This window comes from Anas platyrhynchos, chromosome 1 (genome assembly GCF_047663525.1).
Source record: "Anas platyrhynchos isolate ZD024472 breed Pekin duck chromosome 1, IASCAAS_PekinDuck_T2T, whole genome shotgun sequence".
In the NCBI taxonomy this organism is placed as follows: domain Eukaryota; kingdom Metazoa; phylum Chordata; class Aves; order Anseriformes; family Anatidae; genus Anas; species Anas platyrhynchos.
Window position 1 is genome coordinate 80,636,453 of NC_092587.1, and position 21,201 is coordinate 80,657,653.

Below are 21,201 nucleotides of genomic sequence, written 5' to 3' on the forward strand. Positions count from 1 at the left end.
GAGAGGACCAGGAGACCAAAGCCGTCTCTACGTTAAGTGCACTCCTGCTCATTTGGAATCAGGGGGCCTGTGAGTGTATGAGATGTGGCCATTTCTGGACTTGGATTTACAGATACAACCATGTGTTTCAGTTGGGAGGAACCAACAGCAGGTTGCTTCACATGGAATTTGCTCTGACATGCCTAATCATTTGTTATGTTTTAAGCCACCTGGCACCCTATTGACACTGCTATTGTCCCCTGTTACAGGCATCAAGCATTTCCTCCCTCTCAGTGCACAGAAGTTTGGTGGGTGCCTGACTTAACTACATCCTGGAACCTCTCCTCGATGTGAGCATTCTGGGGCATCTCAAAGTACAGCTAATATACATCTCCATGAACAGAGGTCTATAAGGTTCTTCCTCCCTTCTGCACTGAACTTGCACACTACTCCTTCATGGAGCAGTTTAACCCATCGTGGAGCTCATGGCCCTGTTACTTCTTTTTGATGTATTTTGGGAGATTTGGGGAGCTCTGTTTCAAAAAACAATTGGTCAGTCTGTGGAAAAATGCTTTTGTATGGAATAGCATAAGATTAAACCATTGGCTACTCTTAAGTTTCTGTAGGATATTTTTCTCTGTTTTGCAGCCACATATGTATGTTTATTTCAAATTACAGGACACTGAAATACACTATTTAATCCCACGCTGGACATGGTTTTCTTTTGAACTAATCTAACCCTGGGAGCTGGATCCCAGTTTAGAAATTGTAGGTCCTACACAAGCCTTTTGCATTCTGCAAAAATAGCAGCAGGTTCTACATAATTCTCTGCCTGTTTCTGTATTTTTCCACTTGAAAAATAGCAGAACGCCATGCACCCTACCTCTTGAGGCTTTCAGGTACAATTTCAACCCATTGCCATGAGAAGGGCCCTGTTAAATTCTGCCTAGGTTTATTTACCAACAAGCTGGTAAGGCCATATTCCTAACCAGTACCAAATACTGTGTACCTGCTAAGTACTCTTGGTGATATTCAACAATGCTTGGCCATACATCTTTGTCATCCTGCTTATCTTTGTGTCTTCTGCTGCTTATGGGTCATCTCGACCACGTCAGCTTCCTATTTGAAAGCCAGAGCACTGAAATAGAGTATGTGTACCAGTCACACGTCAGTTCTGCACCTATACTTATAGACTTCCATTCTATGCTCCTGATTATGGATCTCTGGGTGGCCAAATTTTGTATTTCAATTTTATTTCGTGTAGAGGTTCTTGACTTCACCGATATAATGGAGAAGAGTGATGCATTCAGTCTCATATAAATAAAGTGCACTGAGAACAACAAATAGATCAATGCCTGCAGGCAACTTCCAAAGAAAACAATAAAGGTGGTCAACATATTGAGCTCATTGTCAGTGACACTGAAGCTTCAGATCCCATTGCTCGTAAGGACTTGGAAGAAGAAATAGTTCCAAATACGTAAGTAGCATGCAATCACATGAAGGAACCATATCATGGGAGAGTACCAACCCGATGGCTATTAATATTTTTACCTCCTGGGCTCTTGTTCCACCAACTCCTTTTACCCCAAACAGTGGCCACACTGCACAAATAAAAGGCTTCTGATTTGTGAGCACCTGTGCTCTCAGCAAGCTACCAATATTATTTTGCATTTTTTCCCTTAGCAAGGGCTTTTCAATATAATGAATTACAAAGTGTTCTTCCTATTCCATCCAGGTACAGAGGTACTGGCAATGCAGTGTCTAATCCAATGTCACACAATAGGGATAATTTTGTCTGTTGAAGCAAATGCAGAAATTTCCCGTTTTTACCCTTTTTTAAGGCAGATCCAAAAAGGGAAGGTAGTCAAACACTGTGTACAAGAAAGATAATATCAGATACTAAAGAATATGATTCATTTAATCCACTACTGAAAAGAAGCCTCACCTAAATAGTGGATTACAGTTTCATGAAAGCACACAGATCTTAAGCAATGTGAACTATCAAAATGTATGTCACCCAGGGTGTATCGTACTGTTTCTAAAGAACAGAGAATGCTTATAAGAATTATAAGAATACTCTGTAGAATACTGTTTATTTTGGAGGGCATATTACTCACATGCTCAGTGCTATGAAAGGTGAGACTAAAAACCAATGCTGCAATTTGGTATGATGATTACCAGGTAAGGAAGCTCCTTTGGAGCAGCCCAAACATCTGTAGTCCCCTGCGGCCATTCTGTGATGTCAGGACGCATGTTTCTGTTTAGACCTGCACAGGCTTTAGCTGTGCATTGGCAAGTTGCAAAAAGCAAGGCTGGCAGATTTAAGACTGCAATTCCACTTTAATACTGCCTGATTGCCCATCTTTGCTGTATTCTGAATGAGTTAGATATTGGGAGGGAAAAACATCTTAGATTACTCAAATCAAAATCATCATCATGACAGAAAGTCATAGAATCATAGAATAGCTTGGGTTGGAAGGGACCCTAAAGGTCATCTAATTCCAACCCCACCGCCATGGGACACCTTCCTCTAGATCAGGTTGCTCAAAGTCCCATCCAAACAGGCCTTGAACACTTCCAGGGAGGAGGTATCCACATCTTCTCTGGGCAACCTGTTCCAGTGCCTGCCTCACAGTAAATAATTTCTTCCTTAGATTTAGTAGAAATCTACCCTCTTAGTTTAAAGCCATCACACCAAGATCATCTGGTCCAACCAAATCCCTACCACCAATGTGACCCACTAAACCATGTCCCTAAGCACCATGTCCAACCTTTCCTTAAACAGCCCCAGGGATGGTGACTCCACCACCTCCCTGGGCAACCCGTCCCAGTGTCTGACTGCTCCTTCTGAGAAGAAATGTCTCCTAATTTCTGACCTGAACATCCCCTGGCACAACTTGAGGCCATTCCCTCTAGTCCTATCACTAGTTACCTGTGAGAAGAGGCTGACCCCCAGTACCCCACATCTTCCTTTCAGGCAGCTGTAGAGAGCAATACGGTCTCCCCTGAGCCTCACCTTCTCCAGACTAAACAATCCCAGTTCCCTCAATTGCTCCTCACAGGACTTGTGCTCCAGGCCCTTCACCAGCTTCATAGCCCTGCTCTGGACACGCTCCAGGGCCTCGATGTCCTTCTTGTAGTGAGGGGCCCAAAACTGAACACAGTACTTGAGGTGCGGCCTCACCAGAGCAGAGTACAGGGGGACGATCACCTCCCTGCTCCTGCTGGCTGCACTATTCCTGATACAGGAACAACATTCCAGGATGCTGTTGGCCTTCTTGGCCACCTGGGCACACTGCTGGCTCAAGTTTGGACAAGCATTGACCAACTCCCCAGATCCTTTTCCTCTGCACAGCTTTTCAGCCACTCTGCCCCAACCCTGTAGCATTGCATAGGGTTGTTGTGACCAAAGTGCAGGACCCAGCCTGTAGCCACGTTGAACCTCATTGGCCTCTGCCCATCGACCCATCCTATCCAGGTCCCTCTGCAGGGCCTTCCTACCCTCCCGCAGATCGACACTTCCCCTCAACTTGGTGTCATCCGCAAAACTTGGTGTACATCTGGTGTCGTAGTTAGGGCAGGATGTGGTAGAGAGCCTCTGGGTGAGAATTAAGGGGATGGACAGCAAAGCAAATATATTTTGTTGTGGGTGTCATGGGTGTCTATTGTTGACCACCCACCCAGGATGATGGCATAGATGAGCTATTCTATAAGCAATTAGGAGAAATCTCCTGGTTGGTTGTCTTCACCATTCTGGGAGAGTTCAACTTCCCAGGCATAAACTGGAGGAATACTGACAAGTCTGAGAAATTGCCAAAGCATTTTGAAGACAACCTCCTGTCACAAATGTTTAGCGAGCCAACTAGGAAAGATGCCTTCCTAGACCTGCTATTTGAGACTACAGGCCTTTTGGGAGATGTGAATGTAGGTGGCTATCTTGGCCACAGCAATCATGAAATATCAGTTTAAAACTTGTGTTGTAAGGAGAAAACGTCAACAGAGTTGTCACCCTGGACTTTAAGCTACTAAGGAAGCTAGTTAACAGTGTCTCCTGGGAATATACTCTAAAGAGGATTTAGGGATCCCTGAAAGCTGGTCACTTTTCAAGAACCACCTTTTAAAAGCCCAGGAGCAGGCACCATGTTGCAAGTCAAACAAGTGGGGCAGAAGATTGGCTTGGCTAAACAGGGAACTCCTCTTGGAACCTGGGCGAAAGAAGTACCTGATCTCTGGAAGCAAGGTTAGGGTTCACAGGGAGATTATAGAGCCACAGTTCACATTTGTAGGAAGAAATCAAGGTAAAACTAATCTTATCTTGAGTTGATCCTAGCCAATGCAGTATCACACAACCAAAAAAAAAAAAAAAGAAAAGGCCTCTGAAAGTATGTTGAGAGTCCACAAGTCCAAGGAAAACACTGGATAGTCACCTAACAAGGGAGAATGAGGAAAAGGTTGAGATATTTAACATCTTTGTTGCCTCAATTTTCAGTATTAATGATAGATTGTGGGTTGTCAGGTCCTTTAAGTTGAAGGATCATGACTGGTGGAGCAGTGACTTTCCATTTGTGGTCACTGAAATTAAAAGGACAAGTTGTATCAATTGAACATTTATAAATCCATGGGGTCTGACAGTATTCACCCTGGAGTACTGAAGGAGTTAACAGGTGTTATAACTGGACTCCCCTCAACAATTTACCAAGGGGCTTGGGAGTCTGGGATGAACCCTGCTGACTGGAAGCTGGCTAATGTTATCCTAATGTACAAGAAGTGCATGAGAAAAGACCAAAGAAACTACAGACGTAACAGTCTATCCTCAGTACCTGGAAAACTTATGGAGGTTATCCTGAATGCTACTGAGAGGCAGTTAAAGAAGAAGGCTATTAGACATAGTCAACATAGGTTCATGAAGGAAAAGTTCTATTTTAATAATTTGGAATCTTTCTACGATAAGGTCACCCACTTATTGGATGAAGGGAAGGCAGTAGATGTAATTTTTCTGCATTTTAGTAAGGCCTTTGGTACTGTCCCTCACTGCATCCTTCTGGACAACCTGTGAGATGAATAGGTACACACTATGCTGGGTGATGAACTGGCTGAATGGTAGCACACAGACAATCGTACTGAATGGGACTACATCAGGCTGGCTCGATTCTAGGGCCAGTTCTCTTCAAGATTTTTATCAACTATCTATGCAGGAGTGGAGTGCATCCTCAGCAAGTTTGCTAATGATACTAAACTGGGAGGTGCTGTTGACTCAAGGGATGAGAGACCTCGCAAAAGGTTCTAGGTAGACTGAAAGAATGGGCAATCATCAGTGGCACGGAATTCAACAAGTGAAAACGTCAGGTTCTATACTTGGAACAGAGCAATACCAGACACAGGTATAGAAGGGGATATGAGTGGCTGGGGAGCAGCCCTAGGATCTGGGGGTGCCGACTGATAGTAGGCTCAACACGAATCAGCAGCGTGCCCTGGCAGCCAAGATGGCAAACTAACTGGGGTGCATTAAACACAGCATAGCAAGACAGTCAAAAGAGGTGATTCTCCTGCCATATCTAGCGCTGGTGCAACCAGTGACCACTTTTCAACTGAACTATTCTAATTCTAAACCAACCAGAAATATTTGCTTTAGGGTGCAAAATGAACATCATTTCTTCAAAGAAACGAACTGCTTCTGTATCCCAGAAGAGTTTTCTTTAGGGAACATTGTGTCCCTTTCAAACTTTGGTTCACCCAGGCAGCTTTCACACTCCAGAGTTACATCCGACTGTCCAAACTCTCTCCATCCAAAAAAAGGCTTCTCTTCTTTCTTGTGTAGTCTTTGGCAAAGTATTAAGTCAATCAGCTTTTTTTTTTTTTTCCTTTTTTTTTTCCTTTTAAATCCCATTCCTATTTTCTGAGAATTCCCTGGACCCCTACTACGCAACTGCTCTGCTATGGAGATCAAACTTCAGTTCAGCTTTAGTAGCAACAAATTCATATTACATATTTTCATCTTTTTTACATTTTTACACCCTAGTACTGATAATAAAAGGAAAGTTTGTCAGATCTTTGTTCAGCTTCCTGCTCCCTACTAGATGAAGTCAGTGTATAGCAATGGCAAGGGACTTTCTGCTAAAGAAAGTTTACTGTATAAATGAAGCCAGAAAATATGTATGCGATATGAAAACATCACCAGTTAACCCATTCATTCTCAGAGTTGATTAGAGCATGTTTCCTGGTTTATTTTTTTGCTAAGGCTCTTATGGTCTCCAAATCTATTTTACTTTATTTTTTTCCTCTCTATTTCAGCTACTGCTCAGGTTGGTCTCAGCTGTGTTATAGGTTTTTCCCAGACTTCATGCTAAATTTCTCTGTGACTGCTGCTTGAATTACATTTTTACAGAAATGATTAAATGTTCCATATGTTATTTTGCAGACTGTCTCTGTGCTCCCCCTTTTTTCTATTGCTGTGGTCTCAGTTCGGCCTTTCTGCTTTGACAGGCTGCTCCAGTATGCACCATAACTAGTGGAAAAGCAAGTGCAGAAATCAGTTCATAAATGTGTCAAAACTTTTCTATGATCTGTCCATGTAGTTGTTGTTGTTTTTTTTGTGTGTGTGTGTTTGTTTGTTTTTGTAGTGGTGGTGGTATTACACTAAAGAAGAACAGATACCATTCTAAGGGTGACATTAAATTGAGTTAGTCTAATGTTGAGTTTGTGTACTACATACATGTATGCCTAAATATTTCAGGCTGCATTTAGAGCTGGTGTAAATTGTAACTTTTCCATTGGAATCCCTGTGGTTGGACTAGTCCATTCTAGCTCAGAATCCAGCCCATCACCTTTTTCTTTAGCCTTTTTTCTCTTAAACACTTTAAGATCCATTTTGTTGTGTCTTTCACGTAAAAACAAACAACAATAACAACAACAAAACAAAAAACAAATCCTGCCGTACTCAGGTAACAGAACCAATAATATTTTCAGCATTTTTTTAAATGTACATGAACTCAGCTTTTGCTCATAAACTCAGTAGGGGTGAAATCTGTTTCCGTAGACAGGGTCAAATCTAAACCTTTCCACTATGAAAGCCTTCCTTTTAGTCTAAAGCACTCTAGTACTCTACTCTAGTTCAATACTAAACTAGTACTGAACCACTGTCTAAGCTATCATTAGCCTCTGCATATACTTTATTGGAAGAACAACTTACAATGATAGTGAATAAGCACAGAAAGAAAGTTTGAAAGACAAAGTAAATATTAGGCCAATGAATCACAGAAAAGCCAGAACTACATCTGAGACAGAACAAAAATGAAAAACTGCTGTAACAAATTTTTGGATCACTTCTTATTAGGCTTTTTTTTTTTTTAAACTGCACACTTGAAAGTAGGACCACACACAGTTTGAAAATCCAGAATTGTCTTATTTATTGATGATACACAAGAAGGGTGTCCAGACCAGTATGCTACTAGACGAAGCATTAAAACACTTGTCAGCACTGTGTAGTCACCAGTGTGTTGTGCTAGTCAAGCAATCATGAATGAGGTGAGGGAAACATTAATGTCTGTTGGTCCTCCGAAAATGCTGGCTGTGCTGCTGTCCTGCTCCTGATTGCTCCTTCATGCTGTCATGTCATCGCCTGGTTTTTAATTTCTGATGAGTCCAGGAGTTGGATCGCTATTAACTATAAGCAAGTCACCTCTTCTTTGTTTCTATGCTGATATATTTCATGGCTTGTATCTTGCTCACAGACTACAGTAAGAGTGATGGCTACCACTCAGCATTGACTTATTTGCACAAAGCTGGACATTGGGTCACACAATATAAAGCAGGAAGAAATTACAACATTTTAGTATCAGCTGTTATATAAGCTGTATATAAGCATTATAAGGTCATTTTCATGATAGTAGGCATGGACCTTCTGCATAGTTAGGGAGATTAAAGATGAAGAATTTTATAGGTACTCATGTCCATAGTGAACATCTCGTATTACTGAGATTACAGCGGAAGAATACAACATTGTGGAGGATACTATTTGCTTTAGAGACCCTTATTCTATTGGCATTGTGCTTGAGACCACTCCAGTGATTGCTCCATCCTGAAAACTTCCATTTCATCAGATAAAGGTTCTGCAGGAACTACATCTACTCAGAATTACATTCCTCCTGAGGTGAAGAACCTAGAACAAAGCTTATTTATTATTCAAGCCTTCAGAAGGTGGTTTAGATGGGTGCTGAGCAACATACAAGTTTCTGCTGAACACCTGTTGGGGGTTAACCTCCACTCTAAACTAGTAAGCTAAAGAAATTAATGTAATATCAAGTGCCCAATGAGCAATCATGCAGTACACAAGGCTAAAACATAGGCTGTACCTTATCTGAGAATCAAAGTTCAGATGTTTTTCTTTCATGATCTGTAGGACTTCATTGGGTCCTGTTCCCAGGTGGGTAAAGAGGAGAGTTCCTCAGACAGCTCTTTCTTGATAGGCCATCCCCAGGCTGTAAAAAAAGGAGCCAGATTCCTATTCACCTGCTGAGAAAACTTCTGCGCCCACAAATTCATCTTAGAAGGGTCGTCTTTTGGGATAGAGGACATTTTCTGGTAGTCAGAGAAGAGGTGAGTGAAGGGGTCCCAGCCAAACCCTTCCTGCAGCTGCGGGAGAAGAACAGTATAAAACAGTGAACTTTTCATTTCATTGACATTATTCCTGTGTTACAAACAGTAGAGTGACCCTCCCACCCCTTGTTTCTCTAGTGTCTTTTGGATTTAATGTAAAGTTAGAAGAAGGTATCCGGCTTTCAGGCTTCAGAGCACAACTTAGAGTACAGAAAAATACACCTTCCCATTACACTGGCTTGCAAGCACAAACAGAGATGAAAGATGCGTTGGGAGGAGCTAGAAATGTCAGCAATCATCTATACAAGTTGTTGGTTTGTGTGGAAGAAAGATTCTTGTGCAGCAAAAGGAGTATCAAAGAGGATGCTGACAGATAACCTGGACAGAAGGAAGACAGGAGAACAAGGCATGATCAGAAAACAAGAAGGAGAGACTGTGAGCTGAGCATGAGTTTTGGCTAGGAATAAGAACACAGGAGTTTCAGATTAAAAAAAAAAAAATAAAAAAAAATAGTCTTGTATGAGCAAGAAATTTAAAGTAAAGAGGGAGAGGAAACCTATGTTGTTGCTCAAGATGAGGTTAATATGAAGAGCTGACTTGAAACAGCATGACAGGATACAGAATATCTACTGAATATCTTTAGTTCTTTACCAAGCCATGACTTGCATCTCACTTCCTGATACTAAATAGTTTGACACTAAAACATGTTCTACAAATCCACCATCATGCTGGAACAGCTAAGCAGGAGCAGACAGCATTTCTACATTAGGAAGTACAGGCAGACAGATTATCTACCTCTCATAATCCCCTATTACCATGGAAACCCCTGGTGCTGAGACTCGCTATGGACTAGGCAATATCTTTAGCTTGATGATTTAGGCTCACTGATTTTCCACTCTGGAACGTGGTAAAATCAGGATCACTACTCCTTCAATAAATATTTTGTTATTCATAGAAGATGTGAGAGCTCCCAGACAAGGGGGCTGAGGGACATTCACCTCAAAACAGTCAGTAGCTTAAGTCATCATAATGGACTTTTTTTTTTTCTTTGCCAGCTAACTCAATGTCCCACAGGAAAATTGCAGCAGATTAAAGGACTAAAGATCCAAGTTTGATCATCCTTTTTCCACATGATATAATCAAACATAAATATATGCTATATAATTATATATACCATATATATAATACATATACATGTATATATTGTTATATATAACAAGCAGTTCCTGTTTCTCTCCTAGGGAGAGAGATTAATATATTGTACTAAGTTCTGTTCCTGAGCAGTTAAGCCCCAGTCTTTCAAAGGAAGGGTAACAGGAGATGCTAGCACTACACAATCTACGTGTGCATCTCTCAAGTGATTTCTGGACCTATGATGAATCCGGATTGTAAGCAAACACTGGCATGACACCTGGAGTCACCAGGCTGAAGACATCCTTCTGACACAGGGTTCACCAACTACTGAATCATAGAATATCCCGAGTTGGAAGGGACCCATAAGGATCATCAAGTCCAACTCCTGGCACTGCACAGGTCTATCCAAAAGTTTAGACCATGTGGCTAAGTGCACAGTCCAATCGCTTCTTAAATGCAGACAGGCTTGGTGCAGTGACTAATACACTCGCTTTTCCCAGTTACCTGCAGGTATGTCTCCAGAGCAGTCCATACGTTCCAGTCCTTTAGCTGAGCACCTTTCTTCAGATACTCTCTTATCCTTTCCTCCCGGCACTGTGACGTAAGTGCCTCATGTGCCTGATGCCTGGGAATCCCCAGCACCTTCTCATGCACATAGACAGACCAGAGATTGCAGGTGGCCTCTGTGGTATGAGGTGGAAACTCCCATGCTTGCTGCTGTTGATTGTGTCCCAGCTCATGGACAGGACCCCAAAGACCAGTAGTTTTCATGTGCTTCACATCTATCATCTCCTTCACTGAATCGATGTGGCACATGATGGGGTAGCCAGAATGCATCCAGCCTGCAAGAAAAACATAAGTACTTACCCCAGTGCCTCTTAAACATAAGTAACTGTATTTCTTTTTCATTTCTCCAGCACCTTTCCTCCATCTCACAAACCATGCTGTATTACAATTACATTACAAGCTGTATTCAATGGCTCTATGTCCAAGTGAAGGCCGGTGAAGTGAAGGCCTCAGGGGTCTGTCCTGGGACCAGTACTGTTCCATACCTTTATCAGCAACATAGACAGTGGGATTGAGTGCACCCTCAGCAAGTTCACAAGAGACACCAAGCTGAGTGGTATGGTTGATACAACAGAAGGAAGGGATGCCATCCAAAGGGACCTGGACAAGCTTGAGAAGAGGGATCATGTGAACCTAATGAGGTTCAACGAGTTCAAGCACAAGGTGCTGCACCTGGGCCGGGGCAGTCCCAGGCATGAGGACAGACTGGGAGAAGAACTTATTGAGAGCAGCCCTGCAGAGAAGGACTTATGGGTTCTGGTGGATGGAAAGCTCAACGTGAACTGTCAGTGCGTGCTTGCAGCCCAGAAGGCTAACTGCATCCTGGGCAGCATCAACAGAGGGGTGACCAGCAGGTCAAGGGAGGTGATTGTCCCCCTCTGCTCTACCCTTTTGAGGCCCTACCTGGAGTGCTGCATCCAGGTGAGGGGCCCCCAGCACAAGAAGGATGTGGATCTGTTAGAGTGGGTCCAGAGGAGGGCCACAAAGATGATCAGAGGGCTGGAGCACCTCTCCTGTGAAGAAAGGCTGAGAGAGCTGGGGCTGATCTGCCTGGAGAAGAGAAGGCTCCGGAGTGAGGTTACCTCATTGTAACCTTTCAGTACTTGAAGGGCACTTAAAAAGAAAAATGGAGAGCAACTTTTTGCTCAATCAGATATTGACAGGATGAGGGGGAATGATTTTAAACTAAAAGAAAGGAGATTTAGGTTAGAGGTTAGGAGGAAATTCTTCACTCAGAGGGTGGTGAGGCACTGGAATGGGTTTCCCAGAGAGGTTGTGGAGGCTCCATTCCTTGAGGTGTTCAAGACCAGGTTAGATGAGGTCCTGAGCAACCTAATCTAGCAGTGGCGTCCCTGCCTATTGCAGGGGGTTGGAACTAGATAATCTTTGAGGTCACTTCCAACCTGAAACATTCTATCATTCTAAGATTACCATAAGTGACTTTTTTTTTCCTTTTTGTGAGATAAGGAAATAGTACAAGCGTTACTGTATCAAAGAAGAGATAGAGACAGTACTATCAGTTAAGTACAGTTTCACCTACTTTGCCTTTTATATATTTAAGTGCACACTCACAGTTGGGCTGAGGATGAGATTTTTGGTTGAAGGAAGGTTCAGGTTTGGGGCAGACTTTCTTTCCTGTCTCTTGCCCAGAATACCCCCGAATGCTCACAAACCAAGCACAGCTGACACCTACCCAAATGTGCAATAATGTGATTCAGCACCCTGGCAGAGTTTGACTTCCTGTGTAGAGTGTGGATCCTGCATGTCTGCACTCCAGAAGTTAGCAGTGTAGACAAAATACATGGATGTTACAGCTTGCCATGCTCGAGGGCTGCAAAACTTGTCATGCTGAAGTCAGCTCTTAACCTCACAGAATAGCTGTTCTATAAATAATTTCCCAGTGTCATGCAAGGCAAGAATTTTGTACTGCAAGGGATTTTTCCCAAGTCTCCTTGGTGTTTTCATCCTTGACTTGTCCTTATTCTTAAAGATTCCCAAAGCTTCATAAAAGAATCATCTCCCCAAAATCAAACACCTATCGTAGAAGTGGATAAACAGCCCTTATTCTCACTACATACATGTAGGGAGCCTACACAGCTGGCTTTAACTGAACAATAAGCCTGTATAGTACTCAAGTGAGAGGACATCAATCACAACCCCCTTCCTGCAGAAACTATTTAAGATCTTGAGCTCCCCAATTTCTAATAAGAGGGATGCGTGTAATTAAAAGCCATAGGCATGCAAAAAAATCAGGTCCAGAAATGTGAGTGAAACCATTTATTCCACCCAAAACAGGAGGGAATTTTGTGTTTGCAGCCAATGGTCTTTTTAACTGGCATTTGCTTAGCATAGCTGAACTTAACGTTCCCAAAATGTGTAACAGATTATTCCCATGTGCCTTAGCAAAGGATTAGGGCATCAGGGTTTGTGCCAAGACCTTGCCTCATTTTGGGATAATGAATTTCACCAACGTGATTTGAAAACCAATTGAAAAAATAGTATTACAAGGTTCTGAATTTATCATCTAGCTTGACTCATTCAAATACACTCAGTACACAACTTGAAAAGCTGGGGTCATGGAGTATCAACTGCAAAACTACAAACTCATGGGCTTTAACAGTAGTATTGCTTCTGCTTCTCCACTGCCATCACCTCAGGCACATCTTTTCCAACTAAGGTTTGCCCACAGTAACCTTTGCACAGCCTGCTTCCAGCAGGTAGGTACACACGAGTATAACAATTATCACTGAATGTAAGCAAACAATCCTATGGCCGAGGCAGGAAAAAACAAAAAAAAAACAACAAAAAAACAGAAATTAGATCAATGTCTCCCAGCTGTACTGATTCAGCAGTACATTCAGGAAGGAGACAAAAAACCCTGCAGTCACCAGCTCTGCCTCTTAACACATCCAGGCAGCAGAACAGCTGAGTGAGACAATGCTGGTTTAGACAGAGAGGCATCTGAACGGGTCTATTTAATTTTTATAAGTACTGTCTTACTGTATTTTCATACTGTTTGAGTAGCTCACAATTATGCAAGGATCACAATCATTTGACCCTTTACGTATGTTTCCAGTCCGGCTTTACTGAAGTGACTTCGCAGGAACAGATCTTGCTACTAGAGGCCACTTGCCTTGTAGCCACTTGAGAAATGCCATTTGTCAGTGCACCTACCACATGAGATCTGGACATCTGCTACAATCCTCTCTGGCCTTGGGAACTTTGTTGGTATGGCTGCCAATTTGCTTATTGCCACCATGATCTCATTCCACAGGGTCAGCAGTGGTTTTGGGTTCTCCAAGTGGCGGATGCTGTCAGCTGGTACCGTCAGGATGAGACTCTCAGCTGCCAGTTCTGCCCAGGGAGCAGGGTAGTGCCGGATACTGGCCTTCCACTGGTTTTCACAGGTCTCCCCTACATCAACACAGAAAATCAGTTAACCACAGCTCTAACTTTTGAGCACACTCCCAGAAGTCAAGCTGAAGAAACAGATCACAGTTGAGAAATTCTCTTGGAAAACAGTACGTGGTAGGTGTGCAACTGCAGGTGGTTGGTTGTTAATTAGTTAATCCTCACCCTGTACTTGGGAAGCCTTAGGCTCTTATGGATGGGAGACAGATGGGAGCAAACTGTCATATACCAAAGTAGTTAGCATGGCAAGAACAAATCTCTGTTTTCCTTCTGAGAATAAGAAGCAGGCTTCTCCAGTCTCACTTGATGATCTTGCTTCTTCTTCTCCAATGGAGTTTTTTCTCCGTCTAACAACACTGATTTCTGTTTAATTTGATAGAGGAACAAGATGTTGCATACCACAAGGAAAGAGAAAATGACAGAAATCATGGAAAATTCACCAGAGATTTATCACACTAAAGCACACAGAGTGCAAGATAAGCTTTGTTGTGACAGAACACTCCCATCAACACATGGTTTTCACCAGAAATGACAATTTCAACCACTAAGAAATGTTGGTTTAGACAAACCCTGCCCTTTTTGTGACAGCTCCCTCACCTCCCTCATGTGACAGCAGGCACAGAGTGAATATGTGAATTACCTGGAATCCCAGAGCAAGACAAACCAAGGAAACTGAGTCTAGGCATTACTAAACACAGTCAGGTGCTCCTAAGCATGGCAGCATCTTTCATTTCAGTCACAGGGATAGCAGCATCATGAGCAGCACTAAGAAAGGCACCAAGGTAAATAAACCTACCAAGCTTGAAGAAAGGAGCTCTGACTGCCCCTTCTACAGTGATGGGCACTTTTCCCAGGACGCTCCTTTCTGGTACTATGATGTAAATGAGGCCACCCCAGAGGCAGGAAACTGACTGTTTCTGGCAGGTAATATCACAGGTACGTATTACCACTGGGGCTCGTTTCAGCTCTTCAGCATTAGAGAGGTCATCCGCATGACACCCAACCTGCACCTGGCAAACAGAAGGGTAGGTGATTTGTGAGCAGCTGGGTAAAATGCTTCAAGTACAACTTTGCCAACGAACTATAGCACCCTGAGCCCTCTGCTGTAGCGCTGTTCCTGCAGGGCACATGTGCAGAAACAGCTTTCTAACTTCAGAATTGTTCAAGTGTTCAGCCTGTGGTGGCCAGAAGCAGCAAAACAAAACAAAACAAAACAAAACAAAAAAGTTAAAAAGTTTAGTGCTGTCTCTATCTCGGACAGTCTCACGGCTCTGCTCCTATTTTTACCGGGGTCTGCTATATCCTTCATTGGCAGTTCACAGAATTGCAATGTTTTTTTTTTCACTGTACTTTACTTGTATTTATTTTTTCTTCACCCTGCACCAGCATCAAAGTCACATCCTATAACATATGAGGTGGAGAGGTGTGATCACTCCTGGGTTGTTTTATTGTGCCTCTTCCTCGGCCCTGATACAGTAAAACAGACAAAGTGGCTGCAAGATTATACAAAAATACCTGAGTTAATCTTGAGTTTCAGCTGCAGGAAGCTTACTGCAAAACATACCCAAGCAGGTGAGCTTTTGTCTGCTTTGTTCTTTGATGAGAACAGGATTCCAGTTAACTGGTTTATATCTGATCTGGATACATCTATGAGAGCAACAGTAGCAGCATTGTGGAAGTACATTAGGAGAGTTCTGGAAAGAGACAGAACTAAGTTTCATGATTAGAAGGGCCCACCCAAGTACTTATTTGGGCCTAGAATCACCTTGATCAGTTCTCTCTGCACGGCAACAGAACAGGTACAGCAAGCAGTCTCCAGGCAGCAGCCACAATCAATTATCCTGCCAGCACACAGACGAGGAATGCAAGGAGTGGAAACAAAGTGAAAAATGATGACAATGCATGGAAAGTGCCACAGGGTGGCAGCAGAAGGAAAGGACTGACAAGGCCTAAGACCTATATTCGAGTGCCCAGCTGACATCGTGTAAGCAGTAGCCAAACTAGTAAGGGCTCACCTGCAGACCAGCACCGACCAGCCGACAAGGGAATGTTATAACGGCTGTGTGACCCTCCGGGAGATAGAGTCCTGTACTCCTCCAGGCTGTCTTACCTAAAATGTGAGAGAACACAGATCTGAACAGTCAGAAACTCCTGATGTTATGGATTCCGGAGATTTCAAGCTGCAGTAAAAGAATCTTCTGTCTTTGTCTCTACACATGCACAATTGTCTCACATTTTATCCAATCTGTTGGAAATACAGCTTTAAAGGGAAAGGGTATTGGCATGAACAAGATCATCACACAATTAGCAAGCAAGCCCACCCAAACGTAAAATTCCAAGAATGACGAAGGTACTTATTAATACTTGTAAAAAAATAAACAAAAAATAATAATTAAAAAAGAAACAGCTCCTCCTCCACTCAGATCCTCTTACCCTCAGAGGTGCATACTGTGGTGGTATTAGACATAGTTGAAGTTGTAATGGTCATCAAACATCTCCTAAATAACAGACTGACAGTGACATCAAATTTTTCCCAACTGACTAGTCAGCATAAGCTGGGGCCCACACGAATTCCCATTTCTAAGCTGACTGAAGTTATGAGAATGCCTAGAGGGCTGTCCTAGCCAAGGCATAAGATGGGTACCCTACCACACCACTAAAATTTAGCAAGCCTCTAGACAGCCTTCCCATGGAAATTAAAGCCTCCTCTGCCTAGGAGATTTCAGTAGACACTTCTGATATACACTGCAAAACTGATCCATCTCTACTGTACTGATCAGGCAAAATCCACTCATTGGTTCTGACAAAGTTTACTCAAGAATATTTCAGCCCAAACAGCAAAAATCCTCAGAAGAGCCGGACCATCCTAAAGCTCCTCATTTACAACCTTCCCTGTCCTCCAAGAAATTTTGTCAGGCAAAACCTAATCCATGGAAAAATGTAAAATAGACATAATATCATAACTTTTCACCAATTCATCTCAATTTTGCTGAACTTACACCTATGGCATTTTTGAAATTGTTTAATCTCAAATCATGGGTTGCCAGCACTTTTCTTTTTTTTTTAATGTCGAATTACACAAATTCTGAACAGTCCCACTATTCAATTCAATGCTTTCAATCCAACCAACCCTAACAATTTTCCCCTTTTGCCCTGACTCATTAGTGTTACAACCAGTGAGCAACTATTCCACAACTCTTGTCTCGAAACTTCCTCTGCACTCAAGACATTGCCACTCCAGAACTGTCCTTTTTATCTCATTAGAATAGTTTGCAAACAACAACTCTCAATCATATTCAAATTCAAAAATTCAAGATTTATCTGTCCATGGAAAAATACCTTACCAGTGAAATTACTTAAAGTTTAAATATATCAGTACCAGGAATCTCAAAGTTATATAGCTACAAAGCCTAACGTTAGACAAATGATTCAGGACGTAATTACCAAATACCATAGCTTCAGTGATGGTGTCAGCCTATGAAGTTCCCATCCTGCTCACAGTCTCTTGTTTTCACCCCAAAACCACAACTTCACTCCATCAGCTCTGCTGATACAAGAAGTTGTGAGACCGCTACTACTCAGACTGAAATTACCTAGATAAAAAAATAAAACTTTTGTACCTAACTCCCACCTTTTCACATGATGGTCTCAAAGATGGCTCTGTCAGAACACTAGTGGGACAACAAATGGTAGAGCAGAGCCTGGAGTTCCTGAGGAACTTATAGCTTTCTTGAGGAAGCCACTGCACTGTGCAAGTACCCTCAGGAGCTTCTATAGTTGGCTCTTCTCCAAGTGCCTGTGTACCAATTATGAGGATGCAAGACTTCCATGGCATGTTTCAGAGCGCTAAAATCAGTGCCAGCCATAAAAGGAGCCTGCCTGCCACTACACAGAGGCCAGCATCCCCACAAGCCCACAGTGAAACTGGACATCTGTCCTCATGTTCAGACATACACACAGAGGGCAAGTGCCTTGCTGATCCCAGCGCCAGCATGCCTCAAGAGGAAGGGAGATACGGTACTCACCTGGATTAGTGCCATCGATTTCCACGGTAACAGGAAGGGAACAGACCCCAGTGGCAGATTTCTGCACTAGGGCTGCACAGTCTGTCATGGTGTATGACAGCTCAGTTGCCATGCAGAGCAGGGCTGCCTCTTTGGAGTTGCTCTTGACAGGCTTGTGCCTGCTGACGTGCGGGATCCCACTTTGGCGAAGCACTTTGGCCAGGATGCGGTGCATTGAGGCATATGCGGGGCAGTCCTGGGGAGGGATGCGCAGAAAGGCAGCACAGTCTTGTGCCAGCCTTGGCAGCCAGTCTTTCAGGGGAGCTTTGAGATCCTCAGCCTTGTCTACATGGCTCTTGAAAAGAGAGAGTGCCTTGCGAAAGTGATAGTGCTCCCCAAATGCTGTGGCTGGGAGCTTTGCTGCCTGGACACTCTGCCCCAGGATGCTCAGCCCAAAGCGGTTGAGGATTTTGTTGCCAGGATATTCTGCCACTGCAGCTTTGCCGCGGTTCTGGGAAGCCCAATACCAGGCTTGGCCTCCAATCAGTAGGCCACCCCCTTCTGCTACAAAAGCATGAATCGTCTCCACCTGTTTGTCACTGTAAGAAGGACAGCAGTATACGCTCATGTTGCCTGTCAGCTCTGATACCTGTGACTTCACCTCTTCCTCACTGAAGAGGCCACACAGTTTCTCCAGGCTGGCATCCACACCCACCAGCCCCTTTCTCCCAGCATCTAGCCAGCGGACAGCATTGAGCAGGAATTTGGCCATCTCTGGGGAGAAGAGCTGATTCTCATGGGTTGCCACCACAACACGGCCTCGGCCATAGCGTGCTGCAGCTAAGAGGCAGCGGTGCGAGCTGTCCAGGCAGAGCGGGAAGGAGAGTACACCATGCACCAGCAAGATGGAGGGTGTGCCCTCTGTCACCATATCCAGCTCTGACACACCATGCAGGAGAAAAGCAGAATCAAGGCCAAGACTGGCCTGGTGTCTGCAAAACCAAGAGAGGTTCAAGTTAGCCCCCATTCCAGAATCCTCTGCTTAAACAGCTGCCGTGTCTGTCCCTGCCTCTTCTTCCTCTCTCACCCTAGTACATCATGTTGCCACTTCTTTCATTTTAAAAATAAAGTAAAATCCATCAATCTTTTTTTTTTCTTTTAAAGATTCAGTTTTTGCAGTCTACCAGATCTGTAAGAATCTCAGCACTCATTTACAAATGAAGACAAATAAAAGTTTCCAGGCCTGTTACTTTGAAGAGCAGCCTGAAAATCCAAATGCGGGATCTCAAAAGTCAAAGGAGCTTTCATATTTTTTAAGCAAGTCTTTTGCAAATTTAACCTGCAAATGATGAGGAAATCAGCATATCTCCTGTAGCAGAAACTTCCTTGAACTACTCCACCCTAAGTATCATAAACTGGACAAGCCCAAAAGATTTCTCTGTGTGTTCTGTTAAGAAGTGAAGAAAGGATAGATAGACCCCAAAAGACAGACCCCAAAATTCCTACCAGTTATCCTCCACAGTATCTTTGTGGAGCTTTTACCATGTAAGGCTCTTGTATTTTTGCTATTTCTGTATAGCGTCTATATGACACTGTGGAGAAAGACATGTTCAATCGGTTGCAATTACATAATTTTCTCCATTTGGGCAAACACAATTTTTCTTTGACACCTGAAAAGAATCTGTTGTTACATGGCCATTGCAGCCAGCTCAGTTACAATAAAACCTGCTGCCCTTGTGCACACTCATAGGACAGGAAACTGCACCTCTCTTCTGATTATTACTTCACTGACACTGCGAAGTAAATGAAAGACTTTCTGGGAATTTTATTTCTGTCATTGCAACTTCCACTGCAGTGAGGTGAAACTGCCACACACAGGAAGCATAGCACCGCTCCTGCTCCACTGAGATCCCATGGCACTTTCCCTAACTGAGCAGAAAGTGGTGCTAGGCACAGTCCAGTATGCTCAGTGGCAAGGGGAGGTGGAGGAAGACAGAGGGGCAAAGTCCAGGGCACTGCTGTCTGCTCTGCGATACAAGACACAACAGCTCAGAGTTTCACAACCTGCTGCTCTGAGACCAAAAGGCCAAGCTAGAATCCCAAACTAACTTGAAGCACAGCGAGTTCCTGCTAACAGCCTGTGTCTTCTGGAGAAGGGAGGTGGCACCAGGCCTGCCTCCTCAGCTCAGCATCAGTCCAGCGGTTTCACTTGCAAAAAGGAAATTTTTGCAGGTTAAGCAGGTTTAGCAGCTGTCAGGCAGAGCCCAGCCCAGAGTGCTGGTGAGGTGCTCCATCTCCAGTGTGGTTTTGAACTGTGTGAAAGTTGGCCTGAACATACCCACCCTGGGGGAAAGGATGGGATAGGAGCCGGGGAGTTGCTCCTCCTTTCCCCAGCTTGCTGTGTGGTGCTCACAGGCACAGCTGGTCAGGGAGACAGCTCTACAACATGGCTGCACTCATTTCTTGACCCTGAATGAATGTCCTAACCCACTCCCCTGGAAGCAAAGTCATCATTCTTTCAGATTACAAACAGCAAGGAGATTCTCTCTTACATCTGAAGACTACAGCTGCATCCCACCCTGGCTATTAAAGAACCAGCATTCAAACATCATCATCTCTTACCTCAAGGATCTTCTGTAAACATCTCATTTGCATAACTTGTTTAAATAGACAGAACAATTCAGATACTCACGGAACAGTTAAGGGGATCTTTGGAATTTTCTTGGCAACTTTGAAGATCCCTTTCGCTACAGGATTTCCTGTGAAGTACACACCAGCCACACTGGTCACCTGGTTCCCAGGGAATTCAAACAGCACCTTCTCCTTCCCATGTAGACTACCCCAGTGCCAAGCCTGGCCTCCAATGAGCAGGCCTCCACCTTCCTTTACAAAGCAAACTATGTCTTTTGCCTGCGTGCTGTCATAGGCATCCATACAGTACACCCCGTGGTGGGTGCTGAGCGCTACCCCAGCCTCTACTTTGATGCCAGCCCCAAGGAGCAGCTGGGAGAGGGAATCCAACCGGTGATGGGACCCAACCAGGGCCGCAGGGGAAGGCTTGAGCCACTCCACAGCATTTCTGAGGAACTGGGAAAACTTGGAGCTCTTCATGATTCCCTCGTGGGAAATAACCACCATCTTGCCTTTCCCATACCGTGAAACAGCGATCAGAACCTGCTTCTCAGCGCTCAGAAGCACAGGGTAGGCATCCTCTCCAACAAGCAGCAGCTCACAAGGAACAAAACCATCAGTGAAGTCCCATTCTCCAACACTGTCTACTAACAGCTCATAGGTAGCAGAGGGTTTCATCTTCAAGCCACTCTAATCTGATGGAGAGAAGAGCAACATTCATTGCAGTATGGCTCAGCAATACAGAACTGCTAAACTGCTAAAGGAAGCGACTGTTTTAACAAATTCTGCAAATTCTCAAAGAGGAGAACAAGGAAATAAGGATGAATACATTCCCATTAACAATTGGTTTGGAGAGGGAGAATGGCAGAAACTCCAAGAA

The 21,201-nt window shown here is 43.7% G+C and overlaps 1 protein-coding gene across 4 annotated transcripts; it reads right to left on the minus strand.

Annotated features, from left to right (window-relative positions):
* Nucleotides 1–7,360: 7,360 nt before the first annotated feature.
* On the minus strand, nt 7,361–20,999 carry LOC119717021 (TRPM8 channel-associated factor 2-like). Of its 4 annotated transcripts, none has more exons than XR_011811814.1 (8): nt 20,383–20,999; nt 17,712–18,682; nt 15,702–15,796; nt 14,483–14,696; nt 13,450–13,689; nt 10,213–10,550; nt 8,331–8,456; nt 7,361–8,137 (listed from the first exon to the last, which is right to left on the minus strand). XR_011811814.1 is itself a non-coding variant. In XM_072042986.1 (8 exons), the coding sequence occupies exons 1-7, from the start codon at nt 20,997–20,999 to the stop codon at nt 8,365–8,367; spliced, it is 2,721 nt and encodes a 906-aa protein (XP_071899087.1). In that variant the 3' UTR covers nt 7,361–8,137; nt 8,331–8,364. The 4 variants fall into 4 exon arrangements, 3 of the variants coding, with proteins under 3 accessions (XP_071899087.1, XP_071899090.1, XP_071899086.1); XM_072042986.1 differs by having other exon boundaries at nt 8,331–8,610; XM_072042989.1 differs by having other exon boundaries at nt 7,361–8,456.
* Nucleotides 21,000–21,201: the final 202 nt, after the last annotated feature.

Bases quoted from the DNA above. Each gene is read 5' to 3' on its own strand.
- LOC119717021 (XM_072042986.1), bottom strand. From the start codon at position 20,999: ATGAAACCCTCTGCTACCTATGAGCTGTTAGTAGACAGTGTTGGAGAA. The intron at 13,690-14,482 runs GTAGGTTTATTT...GTGTTGATGTAG, and splicing joins AGCTCCTTTCTTCAAGCTTG to GGGAGACCTGTGAAAACCAG. The intron at 10,551-13,449 runs GTAGGTGCACTG...TTTTTCTTGCAG, and splicing joins AGATGTCCAGATCTCATGTG to GCTGGATGCATTCTGGCTAC.